The sequence below is a fragment of the Suncus etruscus genome, chromosome 20, assembly GCF_024139225.1.
Source record: "Suncus etruscus isolate mSunEtr1 chromosome 20, mSunEtr1.pri.cur, whole genome shotgun sequence".
Classification (NCBI taxonomy): domain Eukaryota; kingdom Metazoa; phylum Chordata; class Mammalia; order Eulipotyphla; family Soricidae; genus Suncus; species Suncus etruscus.
This window is the reverse complement of record NC_064867.1, coordinates 31800186-31821007: the sequence shown is the minus strand read 5'-3', so window position 1 is coordinate 31821007 and position 20822 is coordinate 31800186. Positions and strand designations below refer to the sequence as shown.

At 43.6% G+C, this 20822-nt stretch overlaps 1 protein-coding gene across 1 annotated transcript; it reads right to left on the bottom strand.

Moving 5' to 3' along the window:
* Window positions 1-1074: 1074 nt before the first annotated feature.
* Window positions 1075-20750, bottom strand: CCDC174 (coiled-coil domain containing 174). Its single transcript, XM_049766530.1, has 11 exons — window positions 20653-20750; window positions 17869-17973; window positions 16841-16941; window positions 15341-15399; window positions 12568-12745; window positions 8353-8448; window positions 7362-7504; window positions 6855-6949; window positions 5832-5964; window positions 3633-3785; window positions 1075-1477 (listed from the first exon to the last, which is right to left on the bottom strand). The coding sequence occupies exons 1-11, from the start codon at window positions 20692-20694 to the stop codon at window positions 1191-1193; spliced, it is 1392 nt and encodes a 463-aa protein (XP_049622487.1). The 5' UTR covers window positions 20695-20750; the 3' UTR covers window positions 1075-1190.
* Between the last annotated feature and the right edge of the window lie 72 nt (window positions 20751-20822).

Sequence of the window (20822 nt, the reverse complement as noted above, 5' to 3'; positions counted from 1 at the left end):
GTTCTCTTTCAAGATCTGTACTGGATTTTCCGGGTGCCTTGCAATTTCATATAAATTTTAGGATCAGCTTGTCAGTTTTTACCAAAGAGGCAGTGAAATCAGTTGATTTTAATGTCCATTTTCTGAGAAAGGTACTAGCCAGCTTGAAAGTTCTGAATGGCCATTCATATGACAGTCAACTTTGTCCTTGTTATAGAATTTAGAGACAAAGTTTGCAAGAACTTAGGTGTTTGTTTGTTTATTTTTGAGAGGGGTTCAATGTTGGAAGTAAAGACAGGGGCGAGGGTGGAAGGGAGAAGCACTAGTCTGGACAAGCTGCAGAGAAGACCCCAGGACGAAGGTTCTGTCACAGGTCTCTGACACTGCCATCCCCACTGTCCACTGTCTAGTCTATACTGAGCAGATGTGCTCCCACCAACTCTACTGTGAGAATGAAGCCCACACACTTGGTCCCCCAAAATGATGAGGTCCAGTAGGCAGATGGAGCTAGCCACAGTCACTACAGCACAGCGGGAGGGCTGTGGCACTCAGGTAGAAGATAGATGGACCAGGTCTAGAAACTTCTACATATGGCTAGTCCAGAAACATGGAGCCCAATTGTCATTTGAGACAATAAAAAGGACTTCAGGGTCTACCTCACCAAGTGCTCCTTCCTTCTATACATCCAGTGACAAGTGTCCTGAGTGACAGTCCTGAGTGATTTGAGTAATCTGAGTGGTCCTGGCTCTACACTCAGGACTCAAGTGACTCAAGTGGTGGACTCAAGTCCACCAGCTTCAAGGTCCCTGCGGAGACTAGATCCTATTTACCACCATCTCACCGGCAAAAATGGCTCTTGACGGACACTCTAGCAACTAATCTAGAAGCAGGCTCCTTGGAACAAAGATATGTGCCTGTCAGGACTTGCAAAAGGGACAGAAAGGAGTCTTCAGACTGTGTGAATGTCAGAGAACCCAGATGCCTCATCACCGAATACTACAGAAGATTCTGCTTTATCACAGTTGACAACAGAAACTGAGAGGACGGTGGCCTCACAAAACAAAAACATAACGAGCCAAGAGTTGCCATAATTCATTCACTTTCTTAGATATCCATCAATCCAACCAAAAGTCCATCCCTAAGGTTTTCCCCTTGCTGGGGGAGAGGAAGGCACCATCAATAGTTCGTACCCACGAGAATACTTTTGGCGCTCATGTTACTTGTTTATAATAGGATATCATATCATCCAGAGTTTCAAAAGTGACAGGGGCCTGTGGTGGGCTACTGGGGGCAGGTGTGGCTGACGCCTGTGAAGAGCTGGGGTCTTGGTGCTGGCCAGCGGCGCACTGTACCGGTTCACTGCGGGCAGGTCCAGACCTGCTATTCACAGGCCCAGTTCTCTTCTGGCCCACAAAGTAATCCGATGGGGGAGCAAACTCAGGATCTCTCTCAGCCCGGAGATCTGACTGCCTCTTCGACCAGTAGCCAAAGGAAAAGTCTAGTGAAAAAAAGGAAGAATGTTATTAGAACTCATTATTGAATACTGGTTCTATTACTAACACAAGATCAATATATAGTTTAAACAATGATTTTTATTGGGCTGGAGAGAGAACACATTTGCCTTGCATGCAGCCAATCTAGGACGGACGGTGGTTCAAATCCCAGCATCTCATATGGTCCCCTGAGCTTGCCAGGGATGATTTCTGAGTGCAGAGCCAGGAGTAACCCCTGAGCACTGCTGGGTGTGACCCAAAAACCAAAAGAAGGGGCCAGAGTGGTGGCGCTAGAGGTAAGGCATCTGCCTTGCAAGTTCTAGCCTAGGACGGACTGCGGTTCGATCCCCTGGCATCCCATGTGGTCCCCCAAGCCAGGAGCAATTTCTAAGAGCATAGCCAGGAGTAACCCCTGAGTGTCAATGGTTGTGGCCCAACATCAAAACAAAACAAACAAAAAAGATTTTTGAATTGGTTCAATTTTTATGACTATTCTTTAATCACTGTTTCTTTCTTTCCTTTCTCTTTTTTCCTTTTTTTTTTTTTGTTTCTGGGTCACACCTGTCAGTACTCAGGAGTTACTACTGGCTTTGCACTCTGGAATCTCTCCTGACAGTGTTTCAGGGTGCCAGAGATTGAGCCCAGATTAGCTGTATGTAAGGCAAACACCTTACCCCTGTACTATTGCTCTAGCTCCAATCATTGTGTTTCTTAAAAATCATTCTCAATTTCTCTGGAGAATAAGGACAGCAACACCACACTATTATACAAGAGGTCAGTATAATATCTACAAAAAGGATGAGGAACCAGGCTAAGAGAAGCGAGTGATTTATTTCTTCCAGATGGGGGAAGATCAAGGAAGGCTTTGTGGAGAGAGATGAGACTGGAGACAGTGCCAAAATAGACACTAAAATTCCATCTGTGAGAAAAATATGTAAAATCAAATCCTCGCATAACTTGGTTTGAAGTGATGGAAGAGGTGAACTTTGGAAAAGTTCCTTTAACATAACAACTTTGTCCTTTATTTGATTTTTGAAAGGATCTGTCTGAACCTATCTTGGTGTCTCATCTTTCCGATAGAAGCATTAATCAAAGGTCCTTGTCTACTTGCTATCTTTGATCTTAGTGTTTGAACTCCGTGAGTGAATGTTAGCATAATCTTTTCTTTTATTTGTGTGGGAAGGGCCTACACCTGGTGGTGCTCGAAGCTTACTCCTGGCTCTGCACTCAGGGATCACTACTGACTAGGTTCAGAGGATCAAAAGAGATGCCAGAGATTGAACCCAGGTCAGCTACATGCCAACCACATACCCTACCCACTGTACTATCACTCTGGTTCCAACCTGGCTTCTTTTAGAGAGACTTAAACCCTAGTCTCTTCCCAAGACAGGCGACTGCAAACTTCACAGTGTATTGACAGTTTGCATAATTCAACAGAATTAAATGTGAATCCAGGTCAACATTTCAGCACACAGACTGTCTTCAATGAACATAAGGTAGGCTGCTAAAAACAAAGAGCACAATAAAATCTTCCTAAGATTCAAAAAATTAAAAAAAAAAAAAAAAAAAAAAAAAGCCATTCTTGAGGCCAGAGAGATCAGTTTGTAGAGCAGGTAAGGCACTTGACTTGCATACAACCAACACAGATTCTATCTCTGGCACTTCATAACACCCCCCAACAGCACCAGAATGATCCATGAGCACAGTCGGATGTAACCCCAATACTACCAACCCTACCTGCAAAAACAAAAACAAAACACAAAACACAAAAAACTAGCAGTTCCTGTGAAACAGAATTCAAAACTACCATGAAAGCAGCATGAATTTCAGAAAGTACTTCTAAAAAGAAAATAACCATGCTTTGGGGGTAACACTTTCTAGGGCCCCTGTTTACAAGGAGATGATATTTGAGTAGGAAACAAATATAAAGATCAGAAGAATTCCTGAGGCCTCAAAGGACCAGATTCTGGAACTCCCTCAAATCTCCCTGTAACCAGGTGAACCAGGAGATTCTCCCGTGCAGGGCAGGGGAAGGTTGGGGAAGGCTTCACTGACAAGAGCCCAGGCCCTTTCCCAGATCCCATGCCCACACGTGTGGCACTCCATGCCCTGATCTTCCCCCAATCCACTCTGGCACATGTGGCACCCCCAGGTCCTTACCTTTCCCCCGGTCCCACTCCCGCACATGTGGCACTCCAGGCCTGGTGTCCCTCCTTTCCTGAACAATGACTTCTACTTTGCTGTTCTGGGCAGCAGGTTGTGGAGGTGGCATCACTGGTTCAGGTGGCAATGGTTCAATTTGAACATCTCCATCTATTTTTTTTTATAAGAAAGTAAGATTTCATGATAAAAAAATTTTAAAGCTACTTAAACATGAAATAAGGCATTCTAAATTCTTCAGGTTGCAATGGGTATCTACTGAGAATCTGGCATGCCCCAAGCAGTGGGCTACAGATCTTAGATAATAACAATTTAATTCTATAATAACTCTAATCAAGTCAGCAGTGGCATTCTGTCTTATCCTTATTTTGCAGAAGAGGAAAAGTGACCTAGATAAGTTCCACAGGTAGAAAATGATGAGAACCAAGACCCAAGCCGAGGATGGATGAGTTTCTCATTAGATCACTTACTATTATTATATGTTATTATTATTATTAGTCCAACAAAGGACTAGAACCTAATTATGCAACTAAAATAAACGTCTGAACTAAAAGAAATGCAAAAGCAGGATCAGTAAGGAAGAGTTGGGGTTTGTTGACAGTCTATAGGCTACTCAACCCTGGCTGTATTTTAAAAAAATGAGATCGGGGGCCGGGCAGTGGCGCTAAAGGTAAGGTGCCTGCCTTGCCTGCGCTAGCCTTGGATGGACCGCGGTTCGATCCCCCGGTGTCCCATATGGTCCCCCAAGCCAGGAGCAACTTCTGAGCACATAGCCAGGAGTAACCCCTGAGCGTTACCGGGTGTGGCCCAAAAACAAAAACAAAAACAAAACAAATAAAAAAATGAGATTGAATGGATTTACAAAGTAAAAAGCAGTCTATGATAGATCTACATATCTTGCAGAAACACTAGATATTTGAAGTGGAGCCAAGTAGAAAAACACATTCCACAGTTCAACATATTACCAGGACACAGCATTTACATAAAATTAAACAGATGATGGTCCAATTTCTAAACATTCCTGGTCTCTATTCAGAACTACAAGAAAGATACTCAGAACCAAAAAAAAAAAAAAAAAAAAAAAGGCCACGAGACCACTGTGAGAGGAAGGGAAGCTTCTAGAAACTCCTGACATCTTCTCCCTTCTACAAAGAGTGACCCAGTTTCTGCTGGTCACTTTATTGGGGGACATCATTCTGAATGGTGTCTTTTGCAGCTGAGGGTGGCCCATGGAGATATAGGCCAGAGGAAGCAAATGTACATTTTGTGGTGACTTCCCCATTCATGTTCCTGAAAAGGAAGCCCATTTCGTCCTCCCTCTCTCCCCTTTTTCCCCTGGGCCACGTCTGAGCAGGTGGGGCTTCATCTCCCATCAGGCAGAGAAATTCCTTTAGGGGAGCATTATGGCGTGTGTTACTGTCTGGTCACTATGAAAAGCTGCCTCCTGGTGGTGCCAGCCACCTGCTGGCTCAGTTTATGGATGGGTTTCATTATTCATGAAACTCAAGTACATTTTTAAAGGATAGATAATTAGGTCATCTTTCAAACTACCACCTTCTGCAGCACTTTTTTTTTTGAGACAGTCATGTCCTACAGTGTTCAATGAATCATGTCCACCAAACTTGAGCCTCCTACATGCAAAACATAAGATCCAGCCCACTAGAGTTCTTCCAGCCCCACCTTTTAAATTCGTATAATTTTTGTATGTGATGCCAGGGATCAAATCCAGATCATGACAACATGTGAGGAAAGTGTGCTATGCGCGAATCTGGTGCCATATTTGGGTAAGCAAGTCTCTACCCCTATTTCTCAAGTCTTTAATTCATTTAGTCATGGTGAATGGATTTCTTTAAAATATGCGTGTGTGAAATAATGAAAAAATTTAAGTCTAAAAGCATGTACATGTGCAGCTTAAAGTTTATCTTAAAAGGTCGTTTCTAGAAATCTGTTACTAAACTATACCATTCTACGGAGCAGTACAATGTGCCATTTGCTATTATTCCTGTCTATAAGCTAAAAATACTCTGCGGTATCTCTCTACATCGCTTTGGCTCTGAAAGCTCTTCCTGGCAGTTCCTCAAAGGCACACTGTTTGCTGGAGAGTGGAGCCAGATGGCACATTTCCACTCTGCCCCAGTGCCACCAGGAGACTTTACTGAACTACCCTTTCCTCCCTACAGGAACAAAGGCCCCATGTACCTTTATTTTCTTCCTCGGTCCCATCTTCTTTGGTTTTCTTCATCTTCTTTTGTCGCAGTTTGGCGAGTCTTGCTTCCAGTATTGCTTTCCGCTTCTCCTTTATGTTCTCTCGTTTTGTTCTCTGATCTGTTGTCTGAGGAGGAAAACGAGAAAACTGTTAGGTCAAATCACTATACTTCTGTTTAAAAGAAAGAAATAACTGAGCTTATGAAAAAAAAAAAAAAACACCAAGCTTCTTTTTTTGTTTGTTTGTTTTTCGGGCCACACCCATTTGATGCTCAGGGGTTACTTCTGGCTAACTGCTCAGAAATTACCCCTGGCTTGGGGGGACCATATGGGACACCGGGGGATCAAACTGCGGTCCTGATCCTTGGCTAGTGCTTGCAAGGCAGACACCTTACCTCTAGCGCCACCTCGCCGGCCCCACCAAGCTTATTTCTACTCCACATCTGAACATGAGTTCAGAGGTCATTGAGATGGAGACCCAGGATGCTTTGTGGAGTTGCTGATGCTTAAGTTTAGTGGGAGATACGCCATTCCAAGAAATGTGGCATTCAGAAGCCAACCCAAAAAAAAATTTTATATTTTTCTTGGTTTTTGGGTTACACCCAGCTGTGCTCAGGGGTTACTCCTGGCTCTGTGCTCAGAAATTGCTCCTGCCAGGCTTGGGGAAACCATATGCGATGCCGGGATTCGAACCACCATCCGTCCTGGATCTGCTGTGTGCAAGGCAAACGTCCTATTGCTGTGCTATCACTCCAACCCCCAAGTTTGGTTCTTGATCCCTCATACAACTGACTTCTGAATGTAGCACATTTGAAATCAGATTTCAAACATCACATTCATTGTAACAAGCAGCTCTGATCTTAGTCTGAACTATGCCCTGTGGTCCCAGCTAGAAGCCCTGGGTCAGTGCTCTCAACAACCACTGACATCTCCAGCCATCTGCTTATCTTTTCATTTTGTGGGATGGCCTAAAGAAGTTCAAGTCCTCTAAACTTCAACCCAGAATCTGTCTTGTACCTGCTCACGCAGCATCTCCAGTGTTTTCATTTGCTTGTTCCTTAGCTCCTTATCTTTCGCAAAGGCGAAATAGCCGACGCCGAGCTGCCGGGCCTCTGAAATAAGTCAAAATCATTCAAAAGATTAGAATTTTTCTGTTCCGTCCATCAGAGTTGGGCCAAGCTCTCTGCCAGTACAGAAAAGAAATGCAGTGACATTTTGGCAGAAGTTTAAAAGGGGGAAAAATTTAAAGTAATTGTCATCCTGTTTGGCAAGTGATAAGTAGAACAAAAACTCATTAATTTTCAGTCATAGGCTGAAAAGACTCTCTGTTAGGAAGCTATTCCCAGTATGAGTATTATTTTTTTTTTCTTTTCAGGCTATCAAATGAACAAAGGGGATATTTTCAACTTCCATAGCAGAATCTCTTCCTCCTACGTCAGAGCTGCTGCTGGATGAATGCTTCTCTTCATGCCTGCCGCTGGATAGAGAGAGAACTGGGGCTGTGGCACTGAAGGACGGTCATACCATTTTCACGAATGTCTTCATAATGGATGGGCCCCATGGGCCTTTTCAGGGCCTCCCTTTCTTCCTCTTCCCATTCCTGGCGCTGTAGCTCTTTCCTCATGTCTTCAGATAGCAAGGATTTTTCATTGGCAGGGCTGAGGAAACTGGGAGAAAACAGAAAGAGTAAGTTCTTTTTAGGGGCTGGAGCAATGGTACAGCGGAGAGGGCATTTGTTTGCCTTGCAAGCAGCCAACCCCGGTTCAATTCCCCGGCATCTTATATGGTTCCCCCAAGCACTGCGAGGAGTGATTACTGAGTGCAGTGATAGGAATAACTCCTGAGCACCATCAGGTCTGGTCCCCAAATTAAAAAAAAAAAAATATAGGGGGCTGTAGAGATAACACGGCGGTGAGGCAATTGCCTTGCATGCAGTCAACCTGGGAGGAGCCTGGTTCGATTCCCGGCATCCCATATGGTCTTCCGGCCTGCCAGGGGTGATTTCTGAATGCAGAGCCAGGAGTAACCCCTGAGCACCACTGGGTGTGACCCAGAAACCAATCAATGAATCAATGAATCAATAAATCAATAACGTTAAAAAAATAGAATTATCTTTAGATATGAGCTGAGGGGTTGGCTGAACTGCAGTTCTGTCAGTGGATGGTGGATGAATGACTCCTGCTCAGAAAGGCAACAGACAGTAGTTTTCTGGGGTGCTTCTGACACAGAAGTAGCTTTCTGGGGTGCTTCTGACACAGAACACCACAGAACCCAAAACATAGCCAGGATTCCTGAATTCAGAGCCAAGAGTAATTCCTGAGCACCACTGGGTTTGCCCCACACCCCAGAAAAAAAGGGGGATCAGAAACTTCAGTAAGCGCATATGCCAATACATTAAAAAAAAATTCTCCTTATTGAAAAAATATAATTAAAAACAGCCTCACCCATAAAGCAAACTATGCATGTACATTTACTTAAGCCCTGGGATTGCAAGCTTTGTAGATCGCACACTTACAGCCTCCCCTGGAGATTCTTATCAAGCTCCAGCAGATGTGGTAGATCCTTTTTCATGCAGCGCCGGGACCGCCCTAAAGAGTCCACATAATCCACCCTGAAATACAAAAGAAGAGATGGGAGGCTCTGGACAGGACCTCCAGAGGGGGTTCCGGTGGGGGACGCGGATATAGAGTGGACCACCAAGAGACACCTTCAACCTAGACCACCATTCTCATGACAGGTTTCTGGACATTCTCAAAATCAACATGCCTCTCACTATTACAGAAAATGATTCATCACATATATGATTCAAAGATAAAAGAACCAACATAGACGCTTGCTGGAGCATCTCCAAAGGCAATCTGATTTAGATTATGACGGCTACTGGCAGTCCGAAAACCACTGTTAGTACACAAATGTAAATAAAATGTTGACAGTCGGGGGCTATGCAGCTCAAAGGCAAATCAAAGGGCAGGCAAACATGAATCCTGGGTGTAGTTTACACACACACACACACACACACACACACACACACACACACACACACACACACACAATTTGCAAATACACACACCATACCATAGACCAACTGATTTAGGTAGTTCCAAACGTGATCAGCAATGTAATAATTCTATTCTATACCAGTCTTCCCCAAAATAACATTTTATTCCTTTACTTCTTCTCAATGTACACCCTTTTCCCAAGGAATTAAAATATTTTCGATGGGGGCCGACGAGGTGGCGCTAGAGGTAAGGTGTCTGCCTTGCAAGCACTAGCCAAGGAAAGATGGCGGTTTGATCCCCCGGCGTCCCATATGGTCCCCCCCAAGTCAGGGGCAATTTCTGAGCGCTTAGCCAGGAGTAACCCCTGAGCATCAAATGGGTGTGGCCCGAAAAACAAAAAACAAACAAAAAAAATATTTTCGATGGACGTTTTCTATTGCACAGACTTGCCTGCATCTCAACCTAAGATATATATCCTTGGCTCTGTCCTATCTGGAGAATCCTGTATTCTCTCTCAAACACAGAAATCTAGTTCTCTTCATATTTCTCTAAATCAGTGGTCCTCAAACTATGGCCCGTGGGCCACATATTGTATTTGTATCTGTTTTGTTTCTTCATTGCAAAATAAGATATATGCAGTGTGCATAAGAATTCATTCATAAGTTTTGTTTTTACTATTGTCAGACCCTCCAATGGTCTGAGGGACAGTGAACTGGCCCCCTGTTTAAAAAGTTTGAGGACCCCTGCTGAAGATATTTTACTCTAAAAAGACAATGTCTTTTTCTTTTTCTTTTTGGTTTTTGGGCCACACCCAGCGGTGCTCAGGGGTCACTCCTGGCTGTCTGCTCAGAAATAGCTCCTGGCAGGCACTGGGGACCATATGGGACACCGGGATTCGAACCAGCCACCTTTGGTCCTGGATCGGCTGCTTGCAAGGCAAACACCACTGTGCTATCTCTCCGGGCCCAAGACAATGTCTTTTTAAGGCACAGTTGTTTAGAGCCTTTATGAAGAAGTCAAGTGCACCTACGCTGCACCCCCAAAAAGTGCCTACCAGCAGGTTGATCCAACAGTTGCTCCTTCTTTCCTTGTACCTGCTCTGACCAGTCAGTTACTGAGCCAGGTCAAGAGCAGTCATGGAAGTGCTGACTCCTAGAGAAATATGGGCAGATTTGCTTGGAAAACATTTCATTCACATCTTGTTGCTATATATCTTTTGATCTGATAACCCAGGGCAAGGACTCTCCTAGTTTTTTTTTTTTTTGGGGGGGGGGACAGGAAGTGTGCACCATACTTAGTGTTAGGAATCAGTCCAGGGTGGCCACATGCAAGGAGGTGCCTTGATATGTCCCCCCGTATGACATGGCTCTGTTGTGTGCACACATACCACAAACACACCACCCCCTGCCCCATTGCTCATAGACGTTTAACACCAAGAAAGGGAACAGGAATGATGGTGGACTAATTTTTTTGTCTTGTTTTTGGGCCACACCTGTTGACACTCAGGGGTTACTCCTGGATATGCGCTCAGAAATTGCTCCTAGCTTGGGGGACCATATGGGATGCCGAGGGATCGAACCATGGTCTGTCCTAGGCTAGGGCGGGCAAAGTGGATGCCTTATCGCTTGCGCCACTGCTCCAGCCCCTGGTGGACTGGTTTAAAGTTAGATTCCCTGCAGTTTTGCTTTTGTTAGCAATTTCTTTTTCTCACATCACTAGCTTGTAATTTAAAAAACTGAATGTTTGGGCATCTAGTACTATAATCCTCAAGCTCAATCCTCAATCCTCAATCCACAATAAATAAAATCTCAAGTTGCAGAATGCAGTTTCTTCATTTTTTTTTCTTTCTTTTATATGAATAGAAAAAGAGAAACATCTAGCCAGATGGTCTGCGTAATTATTTACAGTATTTCTGCAGAAAGATTTTTCTACCACCTGGAACTTAACTAACCAAAAACATTTTACAAGCAGTCCAATTCTGGAGCTTCATTTGAAAACAACAAAAGTGTCAGAACTGCTTGCAGTGCATCTTCCAATGCCATATGGTAACATGTGACACCCTAGATTGTCCTTCAAACTCTTCTAATCTCCGACAAATGCTTGCAATCATGTGGGCATTAATAAAGGGGAGGGGGGAACAGTAAACCTTTCAAAGGAGAGATTTCTCCCTTGAAAAGCAATCACAAGCTATTGTGTTTCTGGAGAAGGCGTTCCAAACATGCAGAGCCCATCAAAACACAAGAGGCAAGATGGGCTTGTCAGCAGCTACTATCAGCAGCAATCATGGAGCACGCCTGAAGGAACCAGATCCTCAAGGTGTAGGACACGTAGGAGAGCTCAGAGTCACTTCAGAGGGCTTGGGGGTGGGAGGAAGGCAGGGCAGGAAACACTGAAAGTGGACCTCAGGTCTCTTCTGGGGACCAGAGAGATAGTCCAGAAGGTAAGTCATTTGATTTGCATGTGGCCCACCCGGGTTCAAGCCCTGGCGCCCCATATGGTCCTCTGAGCACTGCCAGGTGTGATCCCTGAGTGCCATCACTGGGAGTGGCCCCAAAACAAACAAAAACAAAATTCTGCTTCTCCTTGGGTGTTTTCCAGCCAGGCACACAGCACCTCCAAAATAGATGTTCTGGGCAGGTGAGACACCTAATGCTCTTGGCACCATGAAGACACTCTCAGCTTGGAGAAACTGCGTGGTAGGGTGCTCAGCAGTATGGTTGCACCTTCAGTACTCAAGTCCTCTTGCCCACGACAGATGAAAATGAGCATAAATGGTTCCCCACAAAATCCCAAGAGAGGCTGTGAGCCATGAGGAAGTGGGGTAAGAGGAGGTGCACAGGCAGGATCTTCCCCAGGCATCTTCACACAATTCTGAATGCATCTGAGCAATACTTCCAACAATCTACAGAGAAAACCTGAAGGATGGAGTTTTCCCTCTGGTCTTGATCTATTGACAACTGGTTTTGGTAAGAAAAAGACAGTTGTTTCCCCCATTATTCGTAAGAGTATTCAGGATGAAGGCAATAAGGCTTTCTAGACAGCAGTTCTGAGGGAGGCCTAGAAAGAAGGCTTCAGTCTCAGGAAGAAATTTTAGGCAAATCATCACCCAAGAGAGAGTAAGCAGGCACTTCCTATAAAGGTGCCCAAGCTCCAAGAGGCTCCAAAGCTGCCCAGGTCCCCGGCTGATGGCACCTGCCTGCCCTGCCTAAAGGAGGCCCACCTCACTTTAAACAGAGACACCCACAGTCCTGGAGGTGTGAGTCAGGAAGAGTTAAAGGAACAGCTGAGCTGACGAAACAGCATAGCCTGCCTCCATGGCTCCTTTATACCAAGGAAACCAGCATATTCATAACCCTGTGCCTCATAAGGTGCTTGGTACATGAGGCGAGCTCCAGCTTTATTTATGACTACTTTCTCCTGGGAGCTAATATATCTACAACTATAAAACTAGCCTTCTTGGAGTTTGGGTCAGAGAGAAGGCTCAATGGTTGGAACACATGTTTTGCATGCTGGAGGCTTGGGTTCAATCCCCGGTACCTCAAGGTCCTTGTACATTGGCAGGAGTAAAGCTGACCTCCCAACACACATGTACTCGTGATAATGCACGCGCGCACACACACACACACACACACACACGTAGCCCCTGAGCAATGTTGGGTACAGTCACCAAAAGTAAGAAATAGTAAAAGAGAAATGCTATAATAATAGTCCAGTCTTGGACGAACACCCACCATTCTTCACTGGGGTCCTGGGGCGGAGGGATATCTTTTTCAGAAAGGCATTCATCTTCATCATCTTTGTCTTCCGTCATTCGAGATGTCGTGTGGGCACCAGACGCCTCCATTTCTCGGTACCGGTCTATGATCTTCTGTGTGAAGTCCACGAGGTACATATCCTCTACCTCCTCATCTAGGGCAGAGAAGTGAATCCTCAGTCTTTTTTGTTTGGGGGTATGACCTGGAAGTGCTCAGGAATTACTGGATCTGTGCTCAGGGGATCACTCCTGGTGGGTTTAGGTGCCTATACAGGGGGTCAGGGATTGAAACCAGGTTGACCCCTTGCAAAACAAGTACCCTACCCACTGTGTTATCTCTCTTGCCCCACTTGTCTTAAGCCCTGCCATCAAAGAAGGAAACAATGAAAAGAACAAAGAGAGGGCCATGACATGTTTAGGGTCTCCCTCATCACACCTGCAGACTGGCAAAATTCACCCTCCGGCGCGGTCTCCAACACCCAGAGAAGAAGGTTGAGGAGACACAAAATCAATGAGACCTGACAGAGCTGAGGAGACAGAGTTGACAGAACTGAAAGACATAGAGACTGAGGGACCTGGCAGGGCAGCTGGCAGTAGCCCAGGGGAAGCCTGAAACCTCATAAACCATTCTGAAAAGGCCCCCAGTTCCCAAGCTGCCTGCTGACTTGCCAATATGCCAGTAATCCTGCTTCCAAAAGCACCTCTGAGAGAACAAACCTAATATATGCAATCGATGCAGCAGCAGCTAGAAAGCATTTGCCTCACCATCAGACAGCCTTTGCTGCATAACCCTTGTGACTCTGTGATGGTAGGGCTAAGAGATTTGAATTCACCTTAACCCAATGAGCCCTACTTTCAGACAGGGAAAGGTAATATATGGCACTATATGTTGGACACACACAGATGTGTGAGATGTTTCCTTTTAGGGCACGGCCCATTTCACTAAAATATCCACTGGAAGAGAAACAGCAATCCCTGAATTTTTTTTGGGGGGGGGGGGGGGTTTGAGCCATCACCCAGTGATGGTCAGGGATTACTTCTAGCTATGCGGTCAGAAATCACTCCTGGCATTGGGGGACCATATGGGACAGAGAATCGAACCCAGGTCCATCCTGGGTCAGCCACATGCAAGGCAAATGCCCTACTGCTGTGCTATCTCTCCAGCCCCCAGCAATCTCTGACTGTTACTGAACCTGGGATGGCTGATATATATGCATATAATATTGGTATGGAGTTTCTTTTTTTTTTTTTTTTTAATTTTAGGCCACACCCAGCAGTGCTCAGAAATCACTACTGGCAGGTTCGGGGGACCATATGGGATGCCAGGGATTGAAGCTAGGTTCCTCCCGGGTCAACGACATGCAAGACAAATGCCCTATGGCTATGCTATTGCTCCAGCCTCCGGGTATGGAGTTTCTTTATGCTTGATTTAAGGTAAGTCACTTGCCAGCTAGAGATAACTCATTGGATAAGTCCATAGGTAGGAGGCCCAGGTTCAATCCCCAGTACCACCAAGAGACCCTATTACAGAGCTCTAGCACTTCTGCTATGTATGGTCCCAAAAACTTTGTGATTTTCTCAGAGGTCAAATTAGGCTCTAGGCATACACATCAGAAACCTACCAGAGGGTGTGATGTAATCCCCACTTTGCTGACACTGAGTCCTCACTCCCTTATCCCTTTCAGGAGGAGGCAGTCTTCCTGCTCAGACAAACCAGACCTCCAGGGTTCTCCTGGTGGTCCTGATTTTCCACTAGAAAAATTCCTTATTAGCAAGGAACTCTTCACTGCTCAGGACTGAATGGAAAGGGAAAAAAAAAATCTATGTTTAAAAATAACATAATAATAATAAAGCCATGAAGGGCTAGAGTAATAAATAGTACAGCAGTAAATGGTATAATATGCACATGACCTACCTAGGTTCCATCCCCAGCATCTAATATGGTCCCGAGACCCCTGAATCAAAAATTAAAAAGAAAAAAAGAGAGAAGGAACAGAAAGGCATGAGTTGGAGATGTGACCAAGAGGTAAAGCACTTACTTTGCATCCATGGGGACCAGGATTCCAGTCCATCCCCAGCACAGAAGAAAATAAAATAAAAAGCCACACAATACCTCAAAGGAAAAGAGATGCTCTTTCTCTCTCCTCTCTCTCCACCACCACCCCCCCCAAGCACGTGCCTTACAAGAGCACCTACCCACTGTGACTGCTCATTACACTGTGTTTGCTTTGCTGTGACCACTCCTACATGATGGCCTCCTTGATTGAGTGCAGAAGCATATTTATAAGGAACTTCCTGGTACAGAAGCCTGGTTTACCAACCTACACTGGTCGACCATAAGCCACTGCTGATGGTGCTGTCTCTGCACTGGCACAGATCGTAACCAGTAGGACTTTTAAGAAAGGATCACTGATTTTTTTTTTTAAAGTCACCCTGTAGCACAGTGGTAGGGAGTTTGCCTTGCATGTGGCCAACCTGAGACAGACCCGAGTTTGATCCCCAGCATCCCATATGGTCCTCTGAGGCTGCCAGGAGCGATTTCTGGGCACAGAGTCAGAAGTAACCCCTGAGTGCCGTCAGATGTGACCGAAAAAAACAAAAACAAAAATTAAAAAGTCACCCTGTTTCTAGGTTTCCTTTCTTATATAGCAACTTTAATAACAACAACAACAACAAAAACAAAAACAAAAATAACATAAGGCAGTACGAATTACAGAAAACAAAAATATAAATAAATAATTGTTATTTACCTATAAAGTCTCCTTGAGTCATTTTTTCATATAACTTGGCTTTTTCTTCCAATTTCTCCCTAGGAAAAAACAAGAGTTAGAAATAGCAGCAGAAAGGGGCCAGAGCAATACAGTGGGTAGTTTTGCCTTGAACATGGCCGACCCCGGTTCAATCCCCAGCATCCTATATTGTCCCAAGTCTGCCAGGAGCAATTTCTGAGTGCAGAGCCAGAGTAGTAACTCCTGAGTGTTGCCAGGTGTGGCCAAAAATCAAAAAACAAAACCCCAAATCAAAACCAAACAAAAATACTGTGGCAAAAAGGATAATACAGCAGGCAAGGCCTTGCTTTGTATATAGCCAACCTGGGTTCAATTCCCAGCATCCCATACGGTCTCCCAAGGAGTGATCCCTGAGTGCAGAGTGAGAAGCTTGGAGTACAAAGCCAGAAGCACTGAATATTGCCGGGTGTGGCCCCAAACAAAACAAAACAAAGCCTTGAGAGTTTGATAGTGGTATTTATGATTATGGCCTCATACACAGAAAATAAATGCTGAAATATTGAAAGCTATCATGATGTTTAACAAAAATTCTCTATGGAGAACTAAAATATAAAGAATGCCAGAATATTCTTTATACTCTTTCAATTATTTTTCTACTTTGAAATTTAAAAAAAGGGGGCCGGGAAGGTGGCACTAAAGGTAAGGTGTCTGCCTTGCGAGCACTAGCATAGGACGGACAGCGGTTCGATCCCCTGGCATCCCATATGGTCCCCCCAAGCCAGAGGCGATTTCTGAGCGCATAGCCAGGAGTAACCCCTAAGCGTCAAACGGGTGTGGCCCAAAAACCAAAAAAAAAAAAAAAAAAAAAAAGAAATTAAAAAAAAAAAGCTAGGAGAAAAATTTTAAGGTTTTTGAACACTGATGTCACTGATACCTAGACTCCCTAATATCCTCAAATGTCACCGTTATAGAAACCATCTTAAAATATGCCCTGATAATCTTATGATCTAACAGAGGCTTCAGTAGGACTCAGACTCTGGTTCAGGAGATCATGAGGTGATGAGGATCAGGCCCCCGGCTCTGGATGAAGAGCCTGATCTCCAGCTCTTCAGGGAGTTTCCAATGCCCCTTTCATCTTAAACTGAGATGAATCTTTATTCCTTACAGTACCACAAGTGCCATTATTTATAGAACATTTGTAATATGTATAGGGGTAGTGGGTTAGAAGTATAACCAAGGGGCTGGAGTGATAGCACAGCGGTAGGGCATTTGCCTTGCAAGTGGCTGACCCAGGATGGACCTGGCTTCAATCCCCAGCGTTCCATATGGTCCCCCAAGTCAGGAGTAATTTCTGAGTGCATAGCCAGGAGTAACTCCTGAGCGTCACTAGGTGTGGCCCCAAAACAAAAACAGACAACAAAAAAAAGAAGTATAACCAAAAGAAAAAAGAAAGTCTAATTGTCAAAGTTGAACTTTCATTTCTGTGTGTGAGTGGCCTTGGAAAATCAGTTTTCACCTTACCTGGCTTTGTCTAAAGTCTTCTGTTCCTCAATCTTTTGCTCAGCATCCTTCTCAGCCCGGCTGGAAACCCCTGCATTCTGTTTGCTCCAGATACTTGGTTTCTGGAGAATAATTTAAAAAGATAAAAATAAAGCATCGGATTGCAAAAACTCGATGTGACTAGCTGAAGAAAATACAGGAAGATAATTAATTCTCATTAATCAACTGAGATAGGTCTCCTAACAACCATCCTATGTCTTGCAAATATACTATATAAGACAGAGTTCTGATCTCTGTAAATAATTTCAGAGTTACTCCTTTACCTTTGATCTCCTGAAGGGTTATAACCTAATTCAAGATTCTGATGAAAATGCATGCCTTAGAGAATTAGTAATATAAAACAACAGCTATTAAAGAAAAAACAGCTAAAATTAGAAAAATATTCACACTTCTTAAAGTTCCTGACATTTTCCATTATATTTCTATACTGTCTAAATATTTCAAGATTTCTTTCTCTTTTGTTTATGCCTGGGCCACACCCAGCAATGTTCAGGGGTTACTTCTGGCTCTACACTAAGGAATTATTCTTCACACCATATGGAGTGCTGGGTATGAACCCAGGTTGGACACATACAAGGTAAGGGTCCTACCTACTGTACTATCTCCCATCCCCAACATTTCTAGATTTTTAAGTAGCTCTCCACAATCATCCAAGAGAATGTAAACAAACCATTTAAGCATATTAAGCTTATACTATTAAACATACACAATTCAAATAGAAGTGCTAAAAAATTTTAAACAATACTTTAAAAAACTCACCAATACTGATTTTAATAGTAAAAATATTTCACATAGATGTTAAAAATGATAACTTTCCTACTTATAGTATTAGTAAATTTATCTTTAATTTCCAATAGTTATATTTACAAGATCCCTACTTATAATATTCTCTATACAATTTACATGTAGCAGATATCCTAACCACTTTCAAAAAAGCTGTTTAATTCTCCCATGTTAAAATCCAATAATGATACTTATCTTATTTTTACCTTGTTAGTTGTTTTTGGTTTCCCCAAAACTCCAGAATCTTTTAGAAGTTTTTCTTGCTTGAATTCTTCTTGTTTTCGGAAGAGTTCAGCCTTAAGGTCCACCAACTAGAATAAAACCCACAGCAAATAAAAACATTTCATTAATTCTGGTGAATGATTGATTTTAGTTACAATCCCCAAAGAAAGATTTCAAGTTCCTATAAGCAGGCAAAAAAGAATACAAAATTAACCCTGAGAAGGTTGGTACAAAAGAAACAGATCCTATTTCTTCCCGGCTCTGTTGAAAATCAATTCCTTTGACTAGTTCAACCCTCGATGACTTTCCCCTGAGCAAAGGGAGAGAGAAAAAAGCAGAGTCTATGCAGTGTAGACGCAGATTCAAATGCAGCTGTCAGGAAATACTGCACTAAACTTGGCCTTTTATTATGATAATTTCATCTTAGTTTATTGTCACAGCTTATTATTTCTAGAGGGAAGAGCCTCTGCTTCCCATATGAGAACCCAGTACATGACTGGTACTTGACATTGAAGAGTAGGACACAAACATGAATGGCAGACACACATGCTATACAGAAAACTATCACCTAACGATAAAGGCAGCTCCTAAGCCCAGGGGGATAAAATGTACTTCATTAACTGCAGCAGCAAGCAGCAGAAAAGTTCAATGAAGAAAGCAAGTCCTTTTGCCCAGAGCCACAGAAGCAGATTTGAGCAGAATTTTAAATAAGAAACAAGATTTTAACAGCTAGAAATGAAGGGGACAAAGTGAATGGCTAAGAGCAGTGCCATGCTGCAGTATGCCTGAGAATACTAAAGAGGGTTGGGGGGCCACACCCGGGGGTACTCAGAGGTTACTCCTGGCTCTGTGCTCAGTAATAGCTCCTGGAAGGCTCAGGGGACCATATGGGATGCTGGGAATCAAACCCAGGCCTGTCAGGTCTGCTGCATGCAAGGCAAACCCCCTACCACTGTGCTATCTCTCCGGCCCCATAAACCACAGAGTTGAAGGATGGGAAATGCCAGAACTGGAGTGATAGAAATGCAAGTAGGATGCTTGCCTTGCACCTGACTGAGAAGTATATAGTCCCACAGGTGTGATCCCTGAGCACAGAGCAAGGAGCAAGCCCTAAGCACCACTGGGTGTAACCCAAACCCCTAATTAATTAAATAAAATTAAAAGCAAAGCCTTTTCTTCAAAGGCTGGGGTTGGTCAGGCCAAATCACCCTGAGATGGACTTAAGGAAGCTATGCCACCTTACTTCCCATCCCCATCCTGACAGTGTTTGCATACAATTCTTCCCCATCCATTGGCACATCATTTAATCTATCAGGAGTATGTCCTGAGCACCTCTGGTGTGGAAAAAAAATTGTTTTTTTAGTTTAATTTTAAAATAATGGGAAGTTCCAGCCAGCTAAAGGGAACTTCTACACACACACACACACACACACACACACACACACACACACACACACACACAAATTCCAGCCAGCCAAAGGGAACTTCACGTGTGGATTCTGCAACACACACACACACACACACACACACACCCCACTTGCAAATCAGAATCCTGAGAAGCACTGTTTCAGAACCACAAAAGGACTGAACCCTTTGATTTCTACTTTGGAAAAAAAATCATTTTAATAATAGCACTACAACGGGCAGGAATTCAAAAAGCTAAAAACTTTTTTTTTTTTTTTTGGTTTTTGGGCCACACCCATTTGACGCTCAGGGGTTACTCCTGGCTATGCGCTCAGAAATCGCCCCTGGCTTGGGGGGACCATATGGGACGCCGGGGGATCGAACCGCGGTCCTTCCTTGGCTAGCGCTTGCAAGGCAGACACCTTACCTCCAGCGCCACCTACCCGGCCCCAAAAAGCTAAAAACTTTTAAATGAAAACAATTTCCCTTGGAGATGTGTCTTAGTGGTCAACACAAACTGACTCAAGACCCAGATTGGATGCCTCCACAGCTGCCTCTGCCCTTACACCATAGCAGTTACAAAACAACTTTCATATTTTCTTCTATTCACATATTTCACATTTTCATATTTATGAAAATATGTCATATTTTCTCTTAGCTACGAATTTTTTCTGTTACAACCAATAATTTTAACCTGCCACAATAGCTTTACTACGCAACTTTACCAGTTCCTTATCCTGAAATTATACTATTCTATTCTATACTTTACTATATTATTGTATTCCATTCTATACTATTCTATAAATATATTATGAATACTATACTAGTCACACACACTATACTTAACTATTCTATACTATACTATAAATATATATAAATATAAGTAGCTTTACTCTGTAACTTTACCAGTTCCTTATCCTGAAATTATACTATTCTATTCTATTCTATACTATACTATACTATACTATACTATACTATACTATACTATAAATATATTATGAATACTATACTATACTAATTATAAAAAAACTATACTATTTCTCAGTATTGGTAAAGGAACTCAACCACTGGGACACTGGGTGTTCTCTCTTGGGCCTCCCAAAAAAGTTGCTATCAATTCTCAATGAAACCAGGGGACAGGCCATCCATTCTGATTATCATGGGAATGTCATGCACACACACAAGACGAGCGTGCATGCATGGATAAGAATCCTGTCTGCTACTGCAGCCCCTATGGCATGGTCTGGAGGGCTGCTAGGCCTCAAGAAGGTGGGTGGATCTGACCTGTCAAATGCAGCAATCGGATGTGAACCTGGGGTTCCCCAGAATGGTGATAAGGACCCCCTCTTATTGCTCATACTCACAGAGGACGCTGTCACCTCCAAAGGCTTTTTTCTCCGGTCCATGGTGGCCCCCCAGAGTGTCCTGGACCCAAATTGATGCTTCACTTGGCCTTCCCCAGATCGACTTCCGGTGTCGATTTCCGGCACAGCCGGAAAGTGTCGCAAAAATAGCAATTTTTACGGCGTAGAAG

What these genes read in the sequence shown, in the direction of transcription:
- CCDC174 (XM_049766530.1), bottom strand. Translation starts at nt 20,694, where the DNA reads ATGGACCGGAGAAAAAAGCCTTTGGAGGTGACAGCGTCCTCT. An exon ending in TGGAGGTGACAGCGTCCTCT is followed by an intron (nt 17,974 to 20,652) that starts GTGAGTATGAGC and finishes GTTTTATTCTAG; the next exon opens with TTGGTGGACCTTAAGGCTGA. An exon ending in AACCAAAAACAACTAACAAG is followed by an intron (nt 16,942 to 17,868) that starts GTAAAAATAAGA and finishes ATTATTCTCCAG; the next exon opens with AAACCAAGTATCTGGAGCAA.